This window comes from Corythoichthys intestinalis, chromosome 12, assembly GCF_030265065.1.
Source record: "Corythoichthys intestinalis isolate RoL2023-P3 chromosome 12, ASM3026506v1, whole genome shotgun sequence".
In the NCBI taxonomy this organism is placed as follows: domain Eukaryota; kingdom Metazoa; phylum Chordata; class Actinopteri; order Syngnathiformes; family Syngnathidae; genus Corythoichthys; species Corythoichthys intestinalis.
This window is the reverse complement of record NC_080406.1, coordinates 42069861-42089193: the sequence shown is the minus strand read 5'-3', so window position 1 is coordinate 42089193 and position 19333 is coordinate 42069861. Positions and strand designations below refer to the sequence as shown.

The following is a 19333-nucleotide window of genomic DNA, read 5'->3' as shown; positions in this document are numbered from 1 at the left end:
TGGTAACGTCCACATCACAGTTCTAGGATTGTAGGTTCCATCAACGTACACTCATATACTCTGATGAAGTTGGAAGTAACATGCATAAACATGTCAAGTAAATGAACGACCGAAAAAAACTGTCTGAGATAAAAGATTCAGTCATTTAGTCAAGTAATCTAGAGACAGGACAAAATTCAAAGTAATCTGAAGAAAAAACAAAATGAACTCAATACAAATTATTGTATGTACGTTTTTTAATATCTGGGTAATCGAGTTATGTTACGTGTAAATAGTTCTGGTTTGTACACTTTACACAACTTGACTTCATAATTTTTAAGAGATGTTGCTTAGTTTCTACAAAAGGTGATTACACGTTTTAATTCTAATTCTAATTGATTTAAGTCTTACTTAAATCAATTAGGCATTTTTTATTTAACTATAGACTACTGTCCGAGTTACTTCACCACTGTTATGCACAAGCACTCCTGTCTGCGGTTTCCAGGAAATAAACGCAGTGCCACACCATATGCTTCTATTTGTTATTTTCCAAGTGGAGCGCTAACTGTGCATTGATTGTAACATCCCAAGTAACGATGTCAGGCTTATTTCAATCACAACTCGGCGACTGCTCGTAAAAGCCAGGTATGCTCTCCCTTCACCCTCGCTCCTGCGTGATGCGTTCGATTGCGATCACGAAAAAAACAGTGATCACAAAATAATGACAGTCTAGAAGGTAGTAATGTGGTGTAGGTGAAGTAATTTCGAAATTTGCCACCGGCGAGTAATGAGTTGGTAAACCACGTGGGCGATGACTTAACATATGAGGCTACTCCTTTCTACGCATGCTTAGATTGCACAAATGTAGGCGTACCTTGCAGAAGTGGGGGGGGGGGGGGGGGGGGGGTCTTAAACGCACCTTGAACGTAAGTGTGGATAGGTATAAATATAGTCAGCAAAATACCCTGGAGAAAATTATCTGTCGTAGTGCAGACGTATAGCCTAAACCGGAAGTTCGGAGCAGACATTTTCCAAGATGGTGCCGCCCATATTTCGCTCAGGAAACGTGTCTATAAAACTTAATAGTTACTTGTGTGTAACCACTTCAAATAAGATTCTTACGGAAAATACTGTTTCATTTTTTTGAGTGTATATGCGGACATAAATGGGTTTTGTATCTGATAAAAATATGAAAATCTTGGAATCAGTAAGCCATATCTTTTTATCTTGTAAAACCAGATGGAATGATGACTATTTTGGGATGACTGTATTTATGATTGGAAAAAAACATACAGGACAAATAGCATTGGTTTATTCTCATGTCTTTTTAATGCTATTTCACTAAAGGGTTTGTGTTAAATGTGTTGCGGGTCAGGTGCGGAAAAACACAATGGATAAACATTTGCATGCCTGCAAACAAAACAGGTGCACGGATGCATGCGTTTAAAGGGGGTGCCTCACGCACGTTTGGCCAGATGGAGCTACAACCTTGTGAATTCACCAGCGGTTCCTGCAGGAATACGTTATCTGTGATTACTGACCGTGTAGCTCGCCTTCATTTTAACCCTTGCATGACCAGAAAGAGTTCTCCTCGTGCGTGTGTGCATGGGATGTTGTCATGTGGGCAGAAGAAGACGCAGGCGGGTGGGGGCGCTCTGCTCTCATTATCCCTTCTAACCAGAACGCAGGACTCAGTAGCTTTCCAGGGTGCTGAAAGTCGGAGCGTTCCCTCCTCTGTCTTTACTCCGATCAAAATATAACCTTGAAACCATATTTCTTTTATTTTGTCCGTTCACGTCGACCCTCAGTAAGGATTTTTGTGGACTCTTCTGGTCGATGGATGTATCCACTCGTGTATGCGCAACAAGAGTGTGCTTTAATATTCATTTGCACCTCTAGGGAATACTGTATTAAAATTCAGGATTTTATTTTTTAATTGGCTTTGGCTGACCGTTTGGACGTGATATGAGCTGATCTAAGGTGAGTCGGCTCAGGGTTAATTTGACGCAGAGCTACTTTAACAAGGACGTCATGTCAACACGGAATCACACGCGGCAAACGGTATGTGTTTATGTCTTATACATTAAAAAAAAGAAGAAAAAAACAATAATAATAAATAAATAGAATAAAATAATACATCATAGCGTTCATAGGCATAGTTATCCATGGAAGCTGGTAAAGTTTCCAAAAAGGCAGATTACTGCAGGCTGCTTGGATTTGGATTTAGTGATGAGAGAAGTCAATTTTAAAAAACGGTGAGTTCAAATACTATCACAATTACAGATATACATAGCCTCTCGAAACGTGCTAAAATCAATAATTTGAATCACTCGGAGCTACAGTATATGCGCAATACATTGGCGGATTTTATCTTTAATATTGGTCTAATTAGACATGCATAAATGATGTTATGCGCCTGTTGAGCGGGCAGACATGCAGATGGAATCGACATAGACTATAATAATCTTCAGAATGAAATGCGAGCTGTTTTAAATGCATGGGACTGTGGGTGGCACTTTAATGTAAAAATCATGATTGTCCTTGTTTCTCCACAGCATGCAGTCTTACTTGATGTGGCAATGACGTTCGTAATTATAGCGTCGCGCGGATACTGAGTGGACACCAGCGGTTTAGGGATGTCATCCCCTTGAATCCCGGTGAATCTTTACACCGCGGTGAAGGATGGCTTCCGTCCTCTCGGCCGCCTTCGTCCTCTTGTTGGCCCTGATCGGTCCCGTCGCCACGGTCAGTAACCTCGAGGATTACGCCGGAGACGAGGCGGAGCGGACGGCCGGTGAAAACCTCGTGTTCGATGACTACCGGGGCAAAGGGTGCGTGGACGACAGCGGTTTCGTGTACAAACTCGGGGAACGCTTCTACCCAGGCCACTCCAATTGCCCCTGCGTGTGCACAGAGGACGGGCCGGTGTGTGACCAGCCCGAGTGCCCCAAACTTCACCCCAAGTGCACCAAAGTGGAGCACAATGGCTGCTGCCCCGAGTGCAAGGAAGTTAAAAACTTTTGCGAGTATCGAGGGAAAACGTACAAAATTCTGGAAGAGTTTAAGGTAAGCAGGGTTTACCCAAAACATTTCAAATTTTGAAAATGTAATATACTGTACAGTGATCCCTCGTTACTTTGCGCTTCAAACTTCGTGTCTCAGTCCATCTATGTTTTTTTTTTTTTTTTTTTTCAATTAAAAAATGAATAAACAAATAAATACATAAATACATAAATAAATGCACTATTTTATAGAGCTGTCCCGATCAGATCACGTAGTCTCTCACTGTCGCTCCAGCCGCTTTTCTTGGTCACACAGTGCACTGGAGTTGCTCATTAAAGTTAACGATAATTGACAGGCGGTTAAGGTTTGATCTTGCCGAAGATGCATAATCAAAGCGCCTATGTGTCAATCAGAGTTTAACTTGTTAAACAGTTGCTGTGGCAACTCATTGTGTGTAAGTGAGCAGCTTGAGTAGATTTGAGTGGACTCAAAAGAAAAGCATTTTTGTACTATACTCTTGTTTAAAAATAATTCGGTGGGACAGTAACATGTTTAAAACATAATTATTGTATTTGAAGTGTATAAAAACATAATATATATACATATATATGGACATAAATTTTCTTTTAATTATACTTTGCGAAAAAAGTGAAAAATGACGTTTTATATGTATCTCTTTCCAATGCTAAATCTGAATAAGTACATTGAACAAAGAACAAACAACAGCAAAAAAAACTATTTTTATTATAGTTTTCGTAGTGGGTTCTGGTCCCCATTAACCGTGAAAAATGAGGGCTCACTGTACTTTGTGTCCTCCTACAGAACAAACAGACTGAACTTGTTTATGTAGTGTGAAGTACTCAAAAGAATTCTACTTGAGTCTTAGTTTATTAATCACTGAATAATATCTCCACATGGGAAGATTAAATATACGTACATTCTATTGTATAAAAAGTGGTATAACCTCCGACATCAATTTACCCAATCAAGACAACATTTGATGAAATTAATCACACACATGTCAAAATGGCGCCGGATCATTTTGTGTGACATGCAAAAGTATATCACGTGCATCGACTTTGTGTTTTTCACTGAAATAAAATGTATGCAAAATTTTCGTAGTCCAAAGATCATTCCGTTTCATTGCCTCAAAATACTTTTTGCAAATATTTCCCTCTCGTACGTTTAAGCATTGCGTTTTCTTGTGGTAGAATTTAAGCAGATTGTTGATCTGTTGACCACATTAGTCACGTAGCATATTTAAACCACCCTTATTTGATATTAATACATTTAAGTATTTTCTTAAGGCATCTTTAGTATGTTTTGTCTGTATCTGCATCAGAACAAAACAAGCTGAAAGCGCACGGTAGTACTTTGGGTGTCAAATTCACCTCTTGTTGGACGTTTCACCGGTGTAGCACATTTTGGCTGAACACCGGTTTTGTCATACTATCATCTCTTCTCATCTCATTCAGTCTTTCCTGTTCATTTTGCTTTTGCTCCTCTTTTTGTGAAATATCTACAGTGTGGTCATGCTCATTAATGTTCCTCGAGAGTTCAAATTGAAAGTGTTGAACAGATGGCATGTTTAAGTCACTAGAGTCATACTCTGGAAGCCCGGCAGAGTAACCACGTGACTCCACCGCCCTGCGACCTCAACTATGCGCGATGTACTAGTTAAACAAATTTACAAATTGTATAAAAACGAAAACATCAAGAGGGGTTTCAATATCAAAAACTTTTTTACTCATAATAACATTTATCTTTTAAGTCTTTCTATCCGTGGATCCCTTTAAGGTCTCCCACCTTTTTTTAATGAGGGAAATGGGGGTGGGGGTTGTTGTTAAAAGGCTCAATAATAATAATTTGGACAATTTTGAGGTCAATAATGACTTAACGGTTTATTGAAGATCAAGATAGATGACGATTAATTTGCTAATCAGTTAGTCAATTAATTTTGACAGCCCTAGTTTACCTGCCATTTGATGACGCTAGACGTCCAGCCCATTTTACCTGGAGTCGAAATGTATTGGACATCAATGGTAGACAAATGAGTTAAGTATTTACTGTATATGGATTGGCCAACACAATGTTCTTCTGAAGAATCCACAACCACAAAAGTGGCCACGACAAAGATTAATTTGACACCCTCGACTTACATCAACAATTAAAAGGAGATTTGGCCAGATTGCCAATATGTCATTAATCAGTCATCTTTTTATTTTCCTTTGGGCTCAGCAGTCATTTCCAACAATATCAATATATTTTTGAGCAAATAGTAAAACCTCGGAACGCCCCTTTTTTATCGCTAATGTCAATATGCTACCATGTCTTACTGTAACGGCGTTGACAGAACATGGAGACAAAAGGGCATGAAATATATACATTTTTGTACACTGGGAAATTCAGAGGAAAACTGGAAGTTTGGGAAGAATTTTGTCTTAGACTAGACAAGAGGTCCAGGCGTATGCATAAGGCTGACTGATGGAGTGATGTCATTGTCCCTGCAGCATCAGCCGTGCACTAAAGCATCATAAGACAGATGGCCGTAATATATAGATTTATGGACAGTGATACATAGCTGGCAAAAGAAGCCAGTTTCTTTTCCAGTAGGCTGTTAAAGTTCATGACAACACTGTCTGGGTCCAGATATTTTTTTGTGCTAGTGCATTTAAAAATCTGCATAAGAATCTCATAACTATAATTTTGAAAAAGGAATTTTGGAGACAGTTTTGTTACTTTGAGAGTTAAGTAGAGATGGTTCATTATTGCAGACTTCTAAGGCATTGCAAGAACAGTGAAATGGAATTGTACCGCCGGACATATGAATTGTTGTTATACTTCTATTTAAGGAAATACCCACAATGGTCAATATAGAAACTTAATACTGATGAGAATTTGTCAAAATGGATTCTGGACAGATGAGGCAAAAGTGGACCTTTGTGCCAAGTCACATAAACAAAAAAATGAAATGGACAATGAACAGAGCACTTGACCTACTGTGAAACATTTTCTACATCTGATGTGGGACTGCTTTGCTGCAGTGCCAGAAAGCTTAGTCTTGTTTGCCTCCAACAGAATAAAAAAAAAAAAAACAGACAAAAAATATCAAAGAATTGCTTTGAAAAAAAAAACATTGGACTATTCTGAAGTGTCCTTTTCTATATCTTATTGAACGTCAGTGCAGCTGAAACTTTCAGACTGTACAAAGCTGAGACTGCTGAATCCAACATAATTTTGTATGGGTGTCTGAACCCCTTGATTTTGAGGATCTGCCAATACCAAGTCCTGATCCTTGGAACTGACCTTGGAAATCTAAAGGAGGGGGCGAAAAAAAAAATCACAAATGTCTTTTTTTCCCCCAATTTGAGTAATACTATCCCAATATTGCATCCATATTAAATGGCTATTACTACAGAAGTGGTTTCAATCAAGCGGGGGAAAAAATCTGCTTTGTTTTTTTTAGAAATCAGTGGTACCCTGAACTCATTCACAGCCATTGACCGTTGATAGACATCAAATCAACTTCAATTGGAAAGGCTGGCATTGAGTGATCATGCTTTACTGCCATTGATGGTGATCTACATCCCAATCATAATTGGCAGGGGGGGCTGGCAGCAATCAGATTGGGGAAATCACTAAGTAATTTGACTTATTATCATTACTTATTTCAGTGACTATGGCTTTATTCTTATTTTGATGACCATTTTCATCAACGCGTGTATGTCAGCAACCTTAAGGACAATTTCTCTCCTTGAACTAACTAAATGCATTCACATATCTAAAGCAATTCCATGCACAGTTGGTAGGATACGATTTGTTTCAAGATGATTTGAATACCAGCCACTACCAGCATCCTCTGCTTTTGATATTTTGAGTACAATCTTGACAACCTATGATTTCATAACACATTTAAAATCACAAATAACGGCCAATGTCACTGTAGTAAATGAAGATGTAAACAAAAAACACTTTTTCCTGTTCTGCTCATATCTATTTACAATATGTTTCTTGACAGAAACATTGCACTGGAGGCTCTAAGGAATGATAACATTTCAAATCTGTTGAAGCTGTATTATTTGTAATGTAATTCAGTAGTTAATGCTTCAGATCTGTTTTTGTGCGTTTCCCAGCAATTCATATCCAACAAAGTAAGTACAATTAGATAAAAGCACTGTGTGCCAGACATTTTCCAACAAGACCACCCAGGGACATTCAATTTTGAGCATTTTAATTGATCTTTCAAGGACCACAGAAAATGGTTAGTTATGTTAGTTATTTCATTGTCGTTGGCAATTATAGGTGTCCAATCATGTGGCTCTTTTCATCCTTCTGTTGGGAATTTAAATGCGTTTGTGACTAGTAGCCATCCAATCCATTTAAACTGAGAGTGTTGGCAGCGAATGAATGAGTCTTCATTCGGTGTTAGATCAATGGATTGGATGTCTATTGCTGTCAATGGCAGCCAATGAGTAAAAAAAAAAGTAATTCTTTCATGCATTAGAACATTCATTAGTTTCCCTCAAATCACCTATTTTATATATATATATATATATATATATATATATATATATATATATATATATATATATATATATATATATATATATATATATATATATATATATATACTGGACTGTCTCAGAAAATTAGAATACACAATATTCTAATTTTTTGAGACAGTCCTGTGTATATATACAGGACTGTCTCAGGAAATTAGAATACACAATATTCTAATTTCCTGAGACAGTCAGGAAATTAGAATATTGTGTATTCTAATTTCCTGAGACACAGGACTGTCTCAAAAAATTAGAATATTGTGTATTCTAATTTTCCTATATATACAGTATATATATATATATACACACACTAGGGGTGCAACGGTTCAGTCAGCCCACGGTTCGGTTTAAACCTCGGTTTTGGGATCACGGTTTCGGTTCAGTTACAGTTTGCGTTTTGCATTTTTTTTTTTTTTTTTAAACTGCCTTTATTTTGCTTTTTTAAAAATTAAATAAACACTCAAAATGTAAACATTTTCGACTGTTAAAATGCCTCTTAGCTCTTTGGCTAGTGTAGTGACTGACTACTGAAATACACACACAGTAGCAAAAAAGTTACTTGGCAAAGTAACTGGTGTTACCTTTCATGTTTTTTTTTCATTTGTTTTCAAAAAAAAAAAAAAACAGTAACCTTTGCTATGTTTGGAGGTCATTTAATGTTGTGAATCAACCGTTAAAGTTGATAAAATTGCTCCCTTTTTTGCATTAGTGCCCTTCTGTCTACTTTCAACGTGAAAATTTTAAAACTGTTTCATCCTTTAAAGATAGACTCAAGTCAAGATTTTGCCGATTTAGGAGAATTTTAGATAAAAAATTGCTTAGGTTCGCTCGTAAGGTTTACAACAACAGACCCTTTCTGAGAAGTTTACTGCTCTAAAATGGCGGCTGTTTACTAACGCTACCGAGTCTGTCATTTCGCATGTAGTTCTATATGCATGAGATATCTAGGCGTAGATTGTATGCTGTCGGCGAAATCAGGAAATATTTGAGCCACCTAGCCTAGCATCGCGTTGGCTACAACGTCTCAACAAACACTCTTCCCTCTCCGTGTCTCTGACTTTTCTCGCGTCATTCAACCAACGTATGAACGAACATTGTCTCGTTGCAGAAATGGTGACCAAATCCGAACGGATGAAAAAAAAAAGTAATGCACGAAAAACGTGCAGATTTTGAACGTAATGTACGGCGTACACATTTAAAAATGAGTGCTCACTTGTACAAATTCCGACGAGACCGTACAACTTGACAGGTATGAATTATAGTGGACCGTCACAGTTAGGTAGTAGCACTCTGTAGCACGGGACGTCCAACTTCCAACTATCAGTGGTCAGGACGAAACTATGTGCTTTAGCAAAATCATCTTCGATGGCTTTGCGTGCCATTTCATAAATGTCGGGGACTACGTTGTTGGAGAAATATGTCCGCGAGGGAACAATGTAATGCGGGTCAAGCGTTGCAAATAAATTAACGAAGCCCTCCGTGTGTTTTCACTGGTTTCATCTTCGGGGTTGTCCTACCCTGAGGAAGTTACATCTGTGGGTGATGCCGGCTGAGGTGCCGGAGTCATGTTATAAAAGTGTTGCCATTAGCATGGGGAACAAGCGCTGAGCAATGCTTGCAATTTTTTTTATTTTTTTTCAATATTTTCTCTCCCTCCGCATTGTAGTCCACGGGGAAACCAAAATGTTGCCACACCGCAGATTTGAAAGAAGCCGGTGCTTCCTCAAAATTCGGTCTCTCCACTCCTCCGCTCGCCATAGCTATTTATTTTCTTTCTTGTTTCACTTTCACTTCGCTCTAGCGAGGGAGGGCGTTACTCGGCTTCTATTACACAGGTGCTTGACAGCGATCCGACATTTACTTGTGGGGTGGGAATTTCTCCACAGCGGTGCTTCACGTCACACACAGGCACACAGAGTTCGATCAATTCATTCCACAAGCGTTCGGAATACATTAATACATTATTGAACCATACAGGGCGAACCGTACGGTTCGGCTTTGAACCGCAAACCGTTGCACCGCTAATATATTCTAGTATATACTAGTATATATAATTTCTGCACAACATTGCTTTTACACTAATATGGTTTGCTTTCCAAAAACATCTGAACAACACGTTATTTCTATAAAACATCAACAATGATGAAAACGTGCTTTTGATGGCAACATAACTGTCGATTTTTTTAATTAAACATGCCAGGCAAATTAAGAATGACATTTCAACGCATTAGAAAGTTTATGGTAAACGTTAAACTTATTTCACTCTTAATCCTAAACTTGATTTTTTTTTCTTCTTCTATGTGTGTCTATATTATTACCCCTGAGACATTTACTGAAGTGATGGGTCAAAGTGGCTGACTTTGTCAAACAGCACTATGTGTATTAAAGCTTAATGTGAGTACTTTCTACAAGGGTTAGATTTTGGAACGTTACTCAAGTGAAATAACTGTCTTGCATGTAAGAGAGTTCTAGCTCAAGGATAGACATCACTCTTTTATCTCTTGGGAATTGACTTGCGAACACTGAACATGTTACAGCAAGCCTTGCGGGGTAAATGGAGTACAAAGTAGAAGTATAAAGAGCATGTGTGTGTAGCAACAGTATGTTTCTGTCCAATTATAAAGCTGTTGCTACAATATGATTCTTGACCCATGAAGTGGCTTGAAAAGATTGCCCTTGTAAAACATAGGAAAAGTGGACGGGTGGTAGAAATTATAGTGTTAGCTGAATAGACAAAAAACAAACCCTATAGTAGGTTTAGACTGACATGGGCCATATTTATTAATCTTTGCTTTTGCTGTAATTATGATTGCTGCTGGTGTGTCATTAATGTGGGCACTTCAGAAGAGGTCATCAATCAGAAAAGTGTGATGACGCCAGGCTCACAGTGACAAAGCATATCTTATCTGTTCGTTTAAATTGCAGTTGCATGACATTTTGATATAATGTGGAAGTCCAGTAGCAAGATTGAAGACAATAGAAGAGGAAAAACAAGACTAATGCCCAACATAATAAATGAAGGAGTGATGAATCAGAGTTCATGTTTCAAAATGGCAAGCCTTCTTAAAAGGGTGGTAAAACAGAGACAGGCATAGTTCTAACTTCTAAATGACTGAGATAACTAATGTTAAGGTGGATCTGTCACAATGTGCGTAAAGAAGCAACAAGATTATCTGGAACGTTGACGTCACAATTAACAAAAATGCAAAGAAGGAATAATAAAAATCAGACCAGGACCACAGGGGAATTTAAAAAGAACAACTAAAAAAACACAACAAATTATAACAACGACTTGACAAGAATGGAATAAAACCAGTGATGCAAAAGTGAGGAACGGAGCTGAATGTAGGAGACTCAGGAGAGATAAAAGGAGTGACTGCTTGGCCAACAGGTTTGCAGTTATAATGAGACAGCAAACAAAAACATGAGGTGAGACAGCAAGTATACATAAGAAAAATCAATCATAACTCACAAAGTAAAACCAGCTTTCACTGACAAAAAAAAGTAAAGCACTCTGCTACTCATCTAAAAATCTTCTTTTGGGCGCCATTTAAAGTGAGAGGCCCAGAAATTACTTTGATGGATGGAAAGCAAAAAAGTTCATAATCTTGTGTGTTTTAATTATATATGAAGAAGTTTATTGTCATTTGACGGTCTTGTTCTTGCCTGGAAAAACTAGCAAAATGCAGAAACAATATCAAATAGTTACTTGATGCAGTTAAGTAATGCTAGTGCAGTTCAGTGTTGTTTTTTGCAGCCCCTTTAATTTTCGTCTTAGTCTTTTGGATTAAAATATTTATCGTAATTTTCGCATGATAAGGCGTACCTGACTATTAGCCGCCGCCCACCAAATGTGACACAAAAACGGCATTTGTTCATAGATAAGCTGCACCAGACTATAAGCTGCAGCTGTCCTCACTGAATTATGTGATATTTACACCAAAGATATTATCCGGTAACACTTTATTTGCATCATACGACTGTCATTAGATCAAATGAACCATCATGAAGCTTCGAACCAATTGGCTTCAAAGCTTCATTGATTCAAGAAGCTTCATTTGGCCATCACTGCTCCCTTGGGGGAGACAGTCAGCCTCTGCTGCCACCTGCTGTCGACACTGTTGTTGTCCAACATGCCTCCTAGCATGCATTGCAGCACTACAGATATAAATAGCAATCAAAATTCATGTTCTATGCTAATTATCTTATCTTCAGTTACTGTTCCAGTTGCTTCATTCATTGCTAGTTATGGTATTTGGTAAAACTTTATTTGACACTGGCGCCATAAGACTGTCATTAGACCGTCATAATTATGATATGACACTGCCATGAGCATTGATAAATGCTTATAAAAGATGTCATTTAGTGTTATCCGGCAAATGATCTCACTTTTATAGGGATATAAAAGATCCGAGCTGGACATAAATGGAGTTAGTGAAATAATTTGCCGGATGACACTTAATGACATCTGTCATAAGCATTGAGTAATGCCCATGATAGTGCCGAATCATAATTATGATGGTCTTATGACAGTCTTATAACGCCGCTGACAAATAAGGTATGACCAAATACGATAACTAGCAATTTATGAAACAACTGGGACAGTAACTGAATAAATAATGAGCACGGGACAGAATCTTTGATTGCTATTTACATCTGTAGCTCTGCAATGCATGCTAGGAGGCATGTGGTATCTACTAACCCAAATAAATCAACAAATAAGCAGCACCGGACTGTAAGCTGCAGGATTCAAAATGAAAGAAAAAAGGAGCGGCTTATAGTCCAAAAATTACGGTATTAGTTTTCGTCATACTTTTGTCCTTTCATAATGTGTCTATGTCTAATTTTAGTCAACGAAAACTCAAATTTCATCTAATTTTAGTCGAAAATTACTCAATGTTTTCGTCTGTAAATTTCACAAGCTTTAGTCCATGAATAAATAAATAGAATAAAAGGATTCCAACAATTCAAATGAACATTGATAGACAAGCACATAGTTGTAGAGTCTACAAGGACATCGCCATCTTCGTGATGATAATCCACACTTAGCAGGAAAACAGTACTTTATTTTCAATTAATTAAACTTACCTGGACGCAGGGAACTGTATGTAAAAAGTTTTCCAAGAGTTTAAGAAGACACTCACCATGCTAAGTGCTAATGCTAACGCTGCAAGTTACATTTAGTGTGTGATGATTACTCAGCACAGACCTTTAAAGGCTAAAGCAACATTGCATATCTAGTTAAGATAAGAAAAAAACTTAGCAAGCAGCACCTGACACGTGTTTCACAAAAGGAGCCTGGAGTGGGCACAAGCTTACTCACCAAACAGTGAGTAAGCGTGTGTGTGGGGTGCGCAGCACGTCACGAGTGACACGACCAAATACTGCCAAGATGCGTGCTAACTGCGCATACGATAAGAAAATGTCACACATTGTGAACTTATGACAGAAACTATGGCGAAGTTTCATCTCGTTCTCGTCTCGTCAGACGACAACTGGCATCAATCTCATTATGTTTTAGTCTCCCAAGACATGTTTTTAGCTCATCATTGTCCCGTCATCGTCATGAAAAAATTGTTCGTTGACGAAATATTTTCGTTATCGTCATCGTTGACGAAAACAACACTGCTAATGTTTTGTTTTTATCCTATAGTTCAAACACACTGCAATATTACCAACTCAAAAGAATGGAAAAAATTAGGTCAGACATTTTGAAATGAATAAAATTAATCTTGAAGGCCTATTACTGCGGAGGGCTTTCATTTTCAGGCAACCTCATTACACAAAGGGCAATTGCCTCTGTCTAAACTCCTATTTATGAATACAAATAACTGTCGAAGTTCCCCTTTACAAATCTCATTTTCAATAGGAGCCTTCTGTATGGAAATTTAAATACTTTTAAGACCAAATGCATCAATGTCCTTTCCATACGCACAACACAACATCTGTAATTAGTACCTTGGCTTCTCTGTACTGAAAATGCAAGATCATTCATCTTGTGAAAGTGATCAAAATGATTACTCCGATGGATTTTACCATCCTATTTACTGGTGTCGACATTGGTTCTAATGAAGCGAGTTTATGAAGTGCCAGCAATTAGACTCTGGATGAATCTTATACCTGCTTTACATATTCAGTGCATTGCTCATTCATTCATTAACCATGGGGGTCGCCAGACATATTTCACTGGGGCACATGCCCCAGTATTGATCTGCAGTGCCCCAGTAGAAATTTCACTGGTAAAAAAAGAAATTAAAATAAATGCATGAATAAATAACTAATATAGAGTGTTAAGTCTACATAGCGTAATCTACAGATTTAATATGGTCATATACTCTATTCACTCCATATACACAATCGACACATGGCTCCTATGGTAATTTATGTGTGTAACTTGGGCTGCGATAGATGTATGGGTTGACACTTCCGCAAAGCACATTCAGGAGATATGCTGTGTTCATGACTGTAGGGAGCTCTGAGTTCCCAAGTGGGAAAATCGTTCTGATGTGTTGTTAAGTCGTATTGTGGGATAAAAATATGGTTACTTCAATGACGAGTAGTGGTATGAAGAGGAGTTAGAGAATTTTTTTTTTCGATTACTCCAACAACACGTGAATGCAGCATCAATATTACGGTGCGTGTGCCGATTATATAGCCGACGGGGCAAGTTACATCTTTCCACCTGCTTTACAGGTTAGTGACAGATAAATTGCCCATCCTTGTGGTTAATTTTTATCTCTGTGTTGATGTTTTTTTGGTGGCCTATTCCCATGAATTGTGAATTTAAAGTGCGTATGACAGGATTAAAAAAAAATAATCTTGAATAGAATCATTATGTGAATTAGAATCATATTTTTAGACAATTTGACTATATACAACAAAAAGAGCAGATGACGAGAAATTAGTCTTTTAATCTACCGTTTAGCCCTGCCTGCCATTATAGCGCTCCAGCGTCCTCAAATGGAAGATGACATCGGCAGGGTCCTGATTTCATCTGATTTAGAATTTGACCCACTGAGGGGGAATTATTCAGAACGAGGAAAATGTGACGAAGATGGAAGCAAAATGTCATTGTTTCAATCTCTCTACTCTAATATTTTTACAGGATATTCTTTTTATCCAAGAATTTTTCCCCAATGCTAAATAAATGGTATCGTCATGACAAATAACAGTCTTATGCTAAATAGAATATGAAATATTAAAAATGCATTTATTCAGTACTACATGGCAAAATTACTCCAAAATGGTCAAAAACTGTCGACTTCACCTTCACTGTCGCACCTCCCGAACAATATTTTATGCCACCCTAGTTAGTCCAACTTTTGTCATTTCCCTTCCCCTCCTTTGGAGAATGCAAACAAACCAGGAGGCGTGACAGTTAGCTGACATGTTAACCCGAACCAAGTAATAAAAAAATCACACAAAACTACCCCGGTTCATCTCACACGGCGCGGGGTTGTCGATTGTCTCCATGGATCGGCAACCCGCCCGGTGGCGAGCAAGTTACGACTCGTCGTTCCCCTGGTTGTGGCAGGTGAGCTCGTTTGCGGGGAAGCAGCTGGAGAATGACCGCTGGACAAACCGGCCGACGCTGGAGGAGCGCGTAGCTGCCACATGGTCAACACGAATATGGCGTAAATTAATGCTTAACTACACAGCGAAGACATAAACAGTCAGAGAATAGCGAGCAGTTGTTTTGTGCAGCTAACAAGGCAGGATACATTTCTGTCCATGATCAAACGTGAGTAAATAATCCTTTTTTTAAAGAAAGTTTGGTGTTTACTTTATAATCATTGTATTTGCGGCTATTTTAACACAAAGTTGCAATTTCTGATGGGGTGGAAAATTTAACAGAACACCGGGCACACGAAGAGGTCAATAAGCTGAGTACTCTCCCGGCGGGCACGCCAACGACCGAGGGGGGTGTGCGACAAGCCGCCGGCCGTTCGCCTAGTGGCATTCTTGGTGGAAAAGGAGCATTGTCAGCCACAAAATGCAAGCCACCTCCGTATTAAAACGTGTGCCATGGGTTAGGGTTCTTGATGTTTACTCACTTCCTTGTAAGTCCAATGGTCCCACAGTTGTCGCATACTAGTTTTGGCCAATCTGGGGGGGAACGGGAATTTTTTGAAACCCAAAAAGGCTCACATGCCTCTCCCTGGTGCAGCTACAAAACCCTGCAGCCGTTTGGCTGGCGTGATGCAAAAAATAAACAAATTAATACGCAAAATCAGCTGAATCTGCAGTCACTCTGCATGCTAAAAACAATGCTGCTATTGTGAGATGCTGACCCGGGTAACGTCAGATTTGCATTCGTCCTCAACTCGTGACTGGAGCCAGAAGTCACACATTTTCATGGTGCGGGATTCAAAAATTGAATAAATAAAACGATCGCTTCCGCACACATCCAAGCGGTCCATTTCATTCAGGAGAATAAAATATTGCATGGAATATGAAATAAACATGCTTTTTGGTGTCAAACGCACTTTAAATCGTTCAACTTTACTCTTCACGTATCAGGCATGTAATTGCGGTAAACTACTCTGGTCGCATATTGGAAGTAGCAGATTATCTGCTTTTACCTAACTGGCTATGAATACAATGACAATTACAGTAAAATCGACTTGAGTGAGAGGCTCTCAAGAGCTTTGTCTTATATTGTGTCAATGATGTAATATGTAGTATTTGAACTGTATCAATACTGATGCAATGTATAGCTATTTGTTTATATAACTAAAGCGAATAGAATCAATCTGTATGAATTAATTGGGATATAACCTCTAACATTTTTGTATGTGTGCTCATCATAATTTCCAGCTGTTTTACAAGCATTTTATTTGTCACTGTAGTCCCTGTAATTTGTAACAAGATGTATTATTCTTTATTTCTCTTTGAGTCAAACAGCAATAATCTTGCAAATTTTTGAAAGTTATTTGCTTGCAGCAAGAATAATTCAGCAAAGAGGATTTAGAGAGGTAAGCTAGGTAAGCCACCTAGGAAACACACTTGAGAAACACGGATTAATTGCATAACTGTTTCAGTGATTTGGAACCATTTCTGTCCAGACAAAGTAGAGCAGCAGAGTGGAGGAAGAGATGAGGGAGGGATGGAAGTTGATGATTACGAGCAAAGGTGAATTGACTATCAACAAGGGATGTACCAATTTTGAGTTTCAATACTAATGGCTGAAATATATATGCAGTGCCTTGCAAAAGTATTCGGCCCCCTTGAACCTTGCAACCTTTCGCCACATTTCAGGCTTCAAACATAAAGATATAAAATTTTAATTTTTTGTCAAGAATCAACAACAAGTGGGACACAATCGTGAAGTGGAACAAAATTTATTGGATAATTTAAACTTTTTTAACAAATAAAAAACTGAAAAGTGGGGTGTGCAATATTATTCGGCCCCCTTGCGTTAATACTTTGTAGCGCCACCTTTTGCTCCAATTACAGCTGCAAGTCGCTTGGGGTATGTTTCTATCAGTTTTGCACATCGAGAGACTGACATGCTTGCCCATTCTTCCTTGCAAAACAGCTCGAGCTCAGTGAGGTTGGATGAAGAGTGTTTGTGAACAGCAGTCTTCAGCTCTTTCCACAGATTCTCGATTGGATTGAGGTCTGGACTTTGACTTGGCCATTCTAACACCTGGATACGTTTATTTTTGAACCATTCCATTGTAGATTTGGCTTTATGTTTTGGATCATTGTCCTGTTGGAAGATAAATCTCCGTCCCAGTCTCAGGTCGTGTGCAGATACCAACAGGTTTTCTTCCAGAATGTTCCTGTATTCGGCTGCATCCATCTTCCCGTCAATTTTAACCATCTTCCCTGTCCCTGCTGAAGAAAAGCAGGCCCAAACCATGATGCTGCCACCACCATATTTGACAGTGGGGAGGGTGTGTTCAGGGTGATGAGCTGTGTTGCTTTTACGCCAAACATATCGTTTTGCATTGTGGCCAAAAAGTTCAATTTTGGTTTCATCTGACCAGAGCACTTTCTTCCACATGTTTGGTGTGTCTCCCAGGTGGCTTGTGGCAAACTTTAAACGAGACTTTTTATGGATATCTTTGAGAAATGGCTTTCTTCTTGCCACTCTTCCATAAAGGCCAGATTTGTGCAGTGTACGACTGATTGTTGTCCTATGGACAGACTCTCCCACCTCAGCTGTAGATCTCTGCAGTTCATCCAGAGTGATCATGGGCCTCTTGGCTGCATCTCTGATCAATTTTCTCCTTGTTTGAGAAGAAAGTTTGGAAGGACGGCCGGGTCTTGGTAGATTTGCAGTGGTCTGATGCTCCTTCCATTTCAATATGATGGCTTGCACAGTGCTCCTTGAGATGTTTAAAGCTTGGGAAATCTTTTTGTATCCAAATCCGGCTTTAAACTTCTCCACAACAGTATCTCGGACCTGCCTGGTGTGTTCCTTGGTTTTCATAATGCTCTCTGCACTTTAAACAGAACCCTGACACTATCACAGAGCAGGTGCATTTATACGGAGACTTGATTACACACATAGTGGATTCTATTTATCATCATCAGTCATTTAGGACAACATTGGATCATTCAGAGATCCTCACTGAACTTCTGGAGTGAGTTTGCTGCACTGATAGTAAAGGGGCCGAATAATATTGCACGCCCCACTTTTCAGTTTTTTATTTGTTAAAAAAGTTTCAATTATCCAATAAATGTTGTTCCACTTCACGATTGTGTCCCACTTGTTGTTGATTCTTGACAAAAAAATCAAATTTCATATCTTTATGTTTGAAGCCTGAAATGTGGCGAAAGGTTGCAAGATTCAAGGGGGCCGAATACTTTTTTTTTTTTAATTAACAGAAACTTGGATTTTGGTCAAGTGACTTTGGTCAAAAGGAAGGGTGAGAATATTAACAGAAACTTGGATTTTGGTCAAGTGACTTTGGTCAAAAGGAAGGGTGAGAATAAATTAGGTTATATATAGTTTAAAGCGCTATTTCTGACCGCTAAAAATGTTTTTGCTCGATTGCCAGTGCCCCGGTTGTGCCCCAGCATTGTATTAGGTCTAGTGACACCCCTGCTAGTGACAATGGCAGACCTCAAATCATGTGGCTCTTTTCATCCTTTTGTTGTGAATTTAAATAAGTTTGTCACTAGACGTCCAATCCAACCAATCAAATGGATTGGATGTCTATTGCCGTCAAAATGCCATTTACGGGTAAGTAAATTTAAGTCAAACACGGAATGGCTTCGAGCATGGTTTCATCCTTGATGACTAACCTCTCCCTGTTTCCTCCTGATTCACTTTAAAAAATATTTAATTAGACCGGCATTTTAAGCTTTAACACAATCAACAAGTAAACCAGTGACGGTTGCTCAATGATTCATTTCGTCCCATAGTGCTTTAATGTTCTTGGAATTAGAATGAGATGCATGGAATGTTGATGAGGAGAGACTTTTCACTTCAGCTAGAGGATTTAACATTTACAAGTGCTGCCAATGGAAATGTTGCTTGAACTGTTTTTATTGTGGAAAATGTGATCTGGTAGCTGTGCCAGGTATAGATGCAATGTAAAGCGTATATTGTTGTAGCCATTGTTATTCATAGCATTTCCATGCATAGTTTGGCAGCCGATCAAATAAGAATCCAAATTGGTGTAAGCTGGCTCCTTAAACCTCATTTAAATAATTGTCCTGCTCCAGCAATGCATTTCTGTTTGCGCTGCACTTTCTTCCCTATTTAGCAACTTCAATCTGACACATAATTGATAATCTGCTGCTGAGCTAGGGCTCTGTAAAGGAGACGGATGCAGAGT

At 38.7% G+C, this 19333-nt stretch overlaps 1 protein-coding gene across 2 annotated transcripts in view; it reads left to right on the top strand.

The window, feature by feature from the left end:
• The first annotated feature begins 1581 nt into the window (after positions 1-1581).
• The window catches only part of LOC130926570 (von Willebrand factor C domain-containing protein 2-like), a 37493-nt gene continuing 19741 nt past the window's right edge, over positions 1582-19333 (top strand). Inside the window, exons 1-2 of one of the 2 annotated variants that reach the window (XM_057851515.1) lie at positions 1582-1959; positions 2535-3045. In XM_057851515.1, coding sequence (XP_057707498.1) covers positions 2662-3045 — 384 coding nt within the window. In that variant the 5' untranslated portion in view covers positions 1582-1959; positions 2535-2661. Of the gene's footprint in view, positions 2041-2534; positions 3046-19333 lie in introns of both variants that reach the window. The other variant, XM_057851514.1, reaches the window with a different exon arrangement.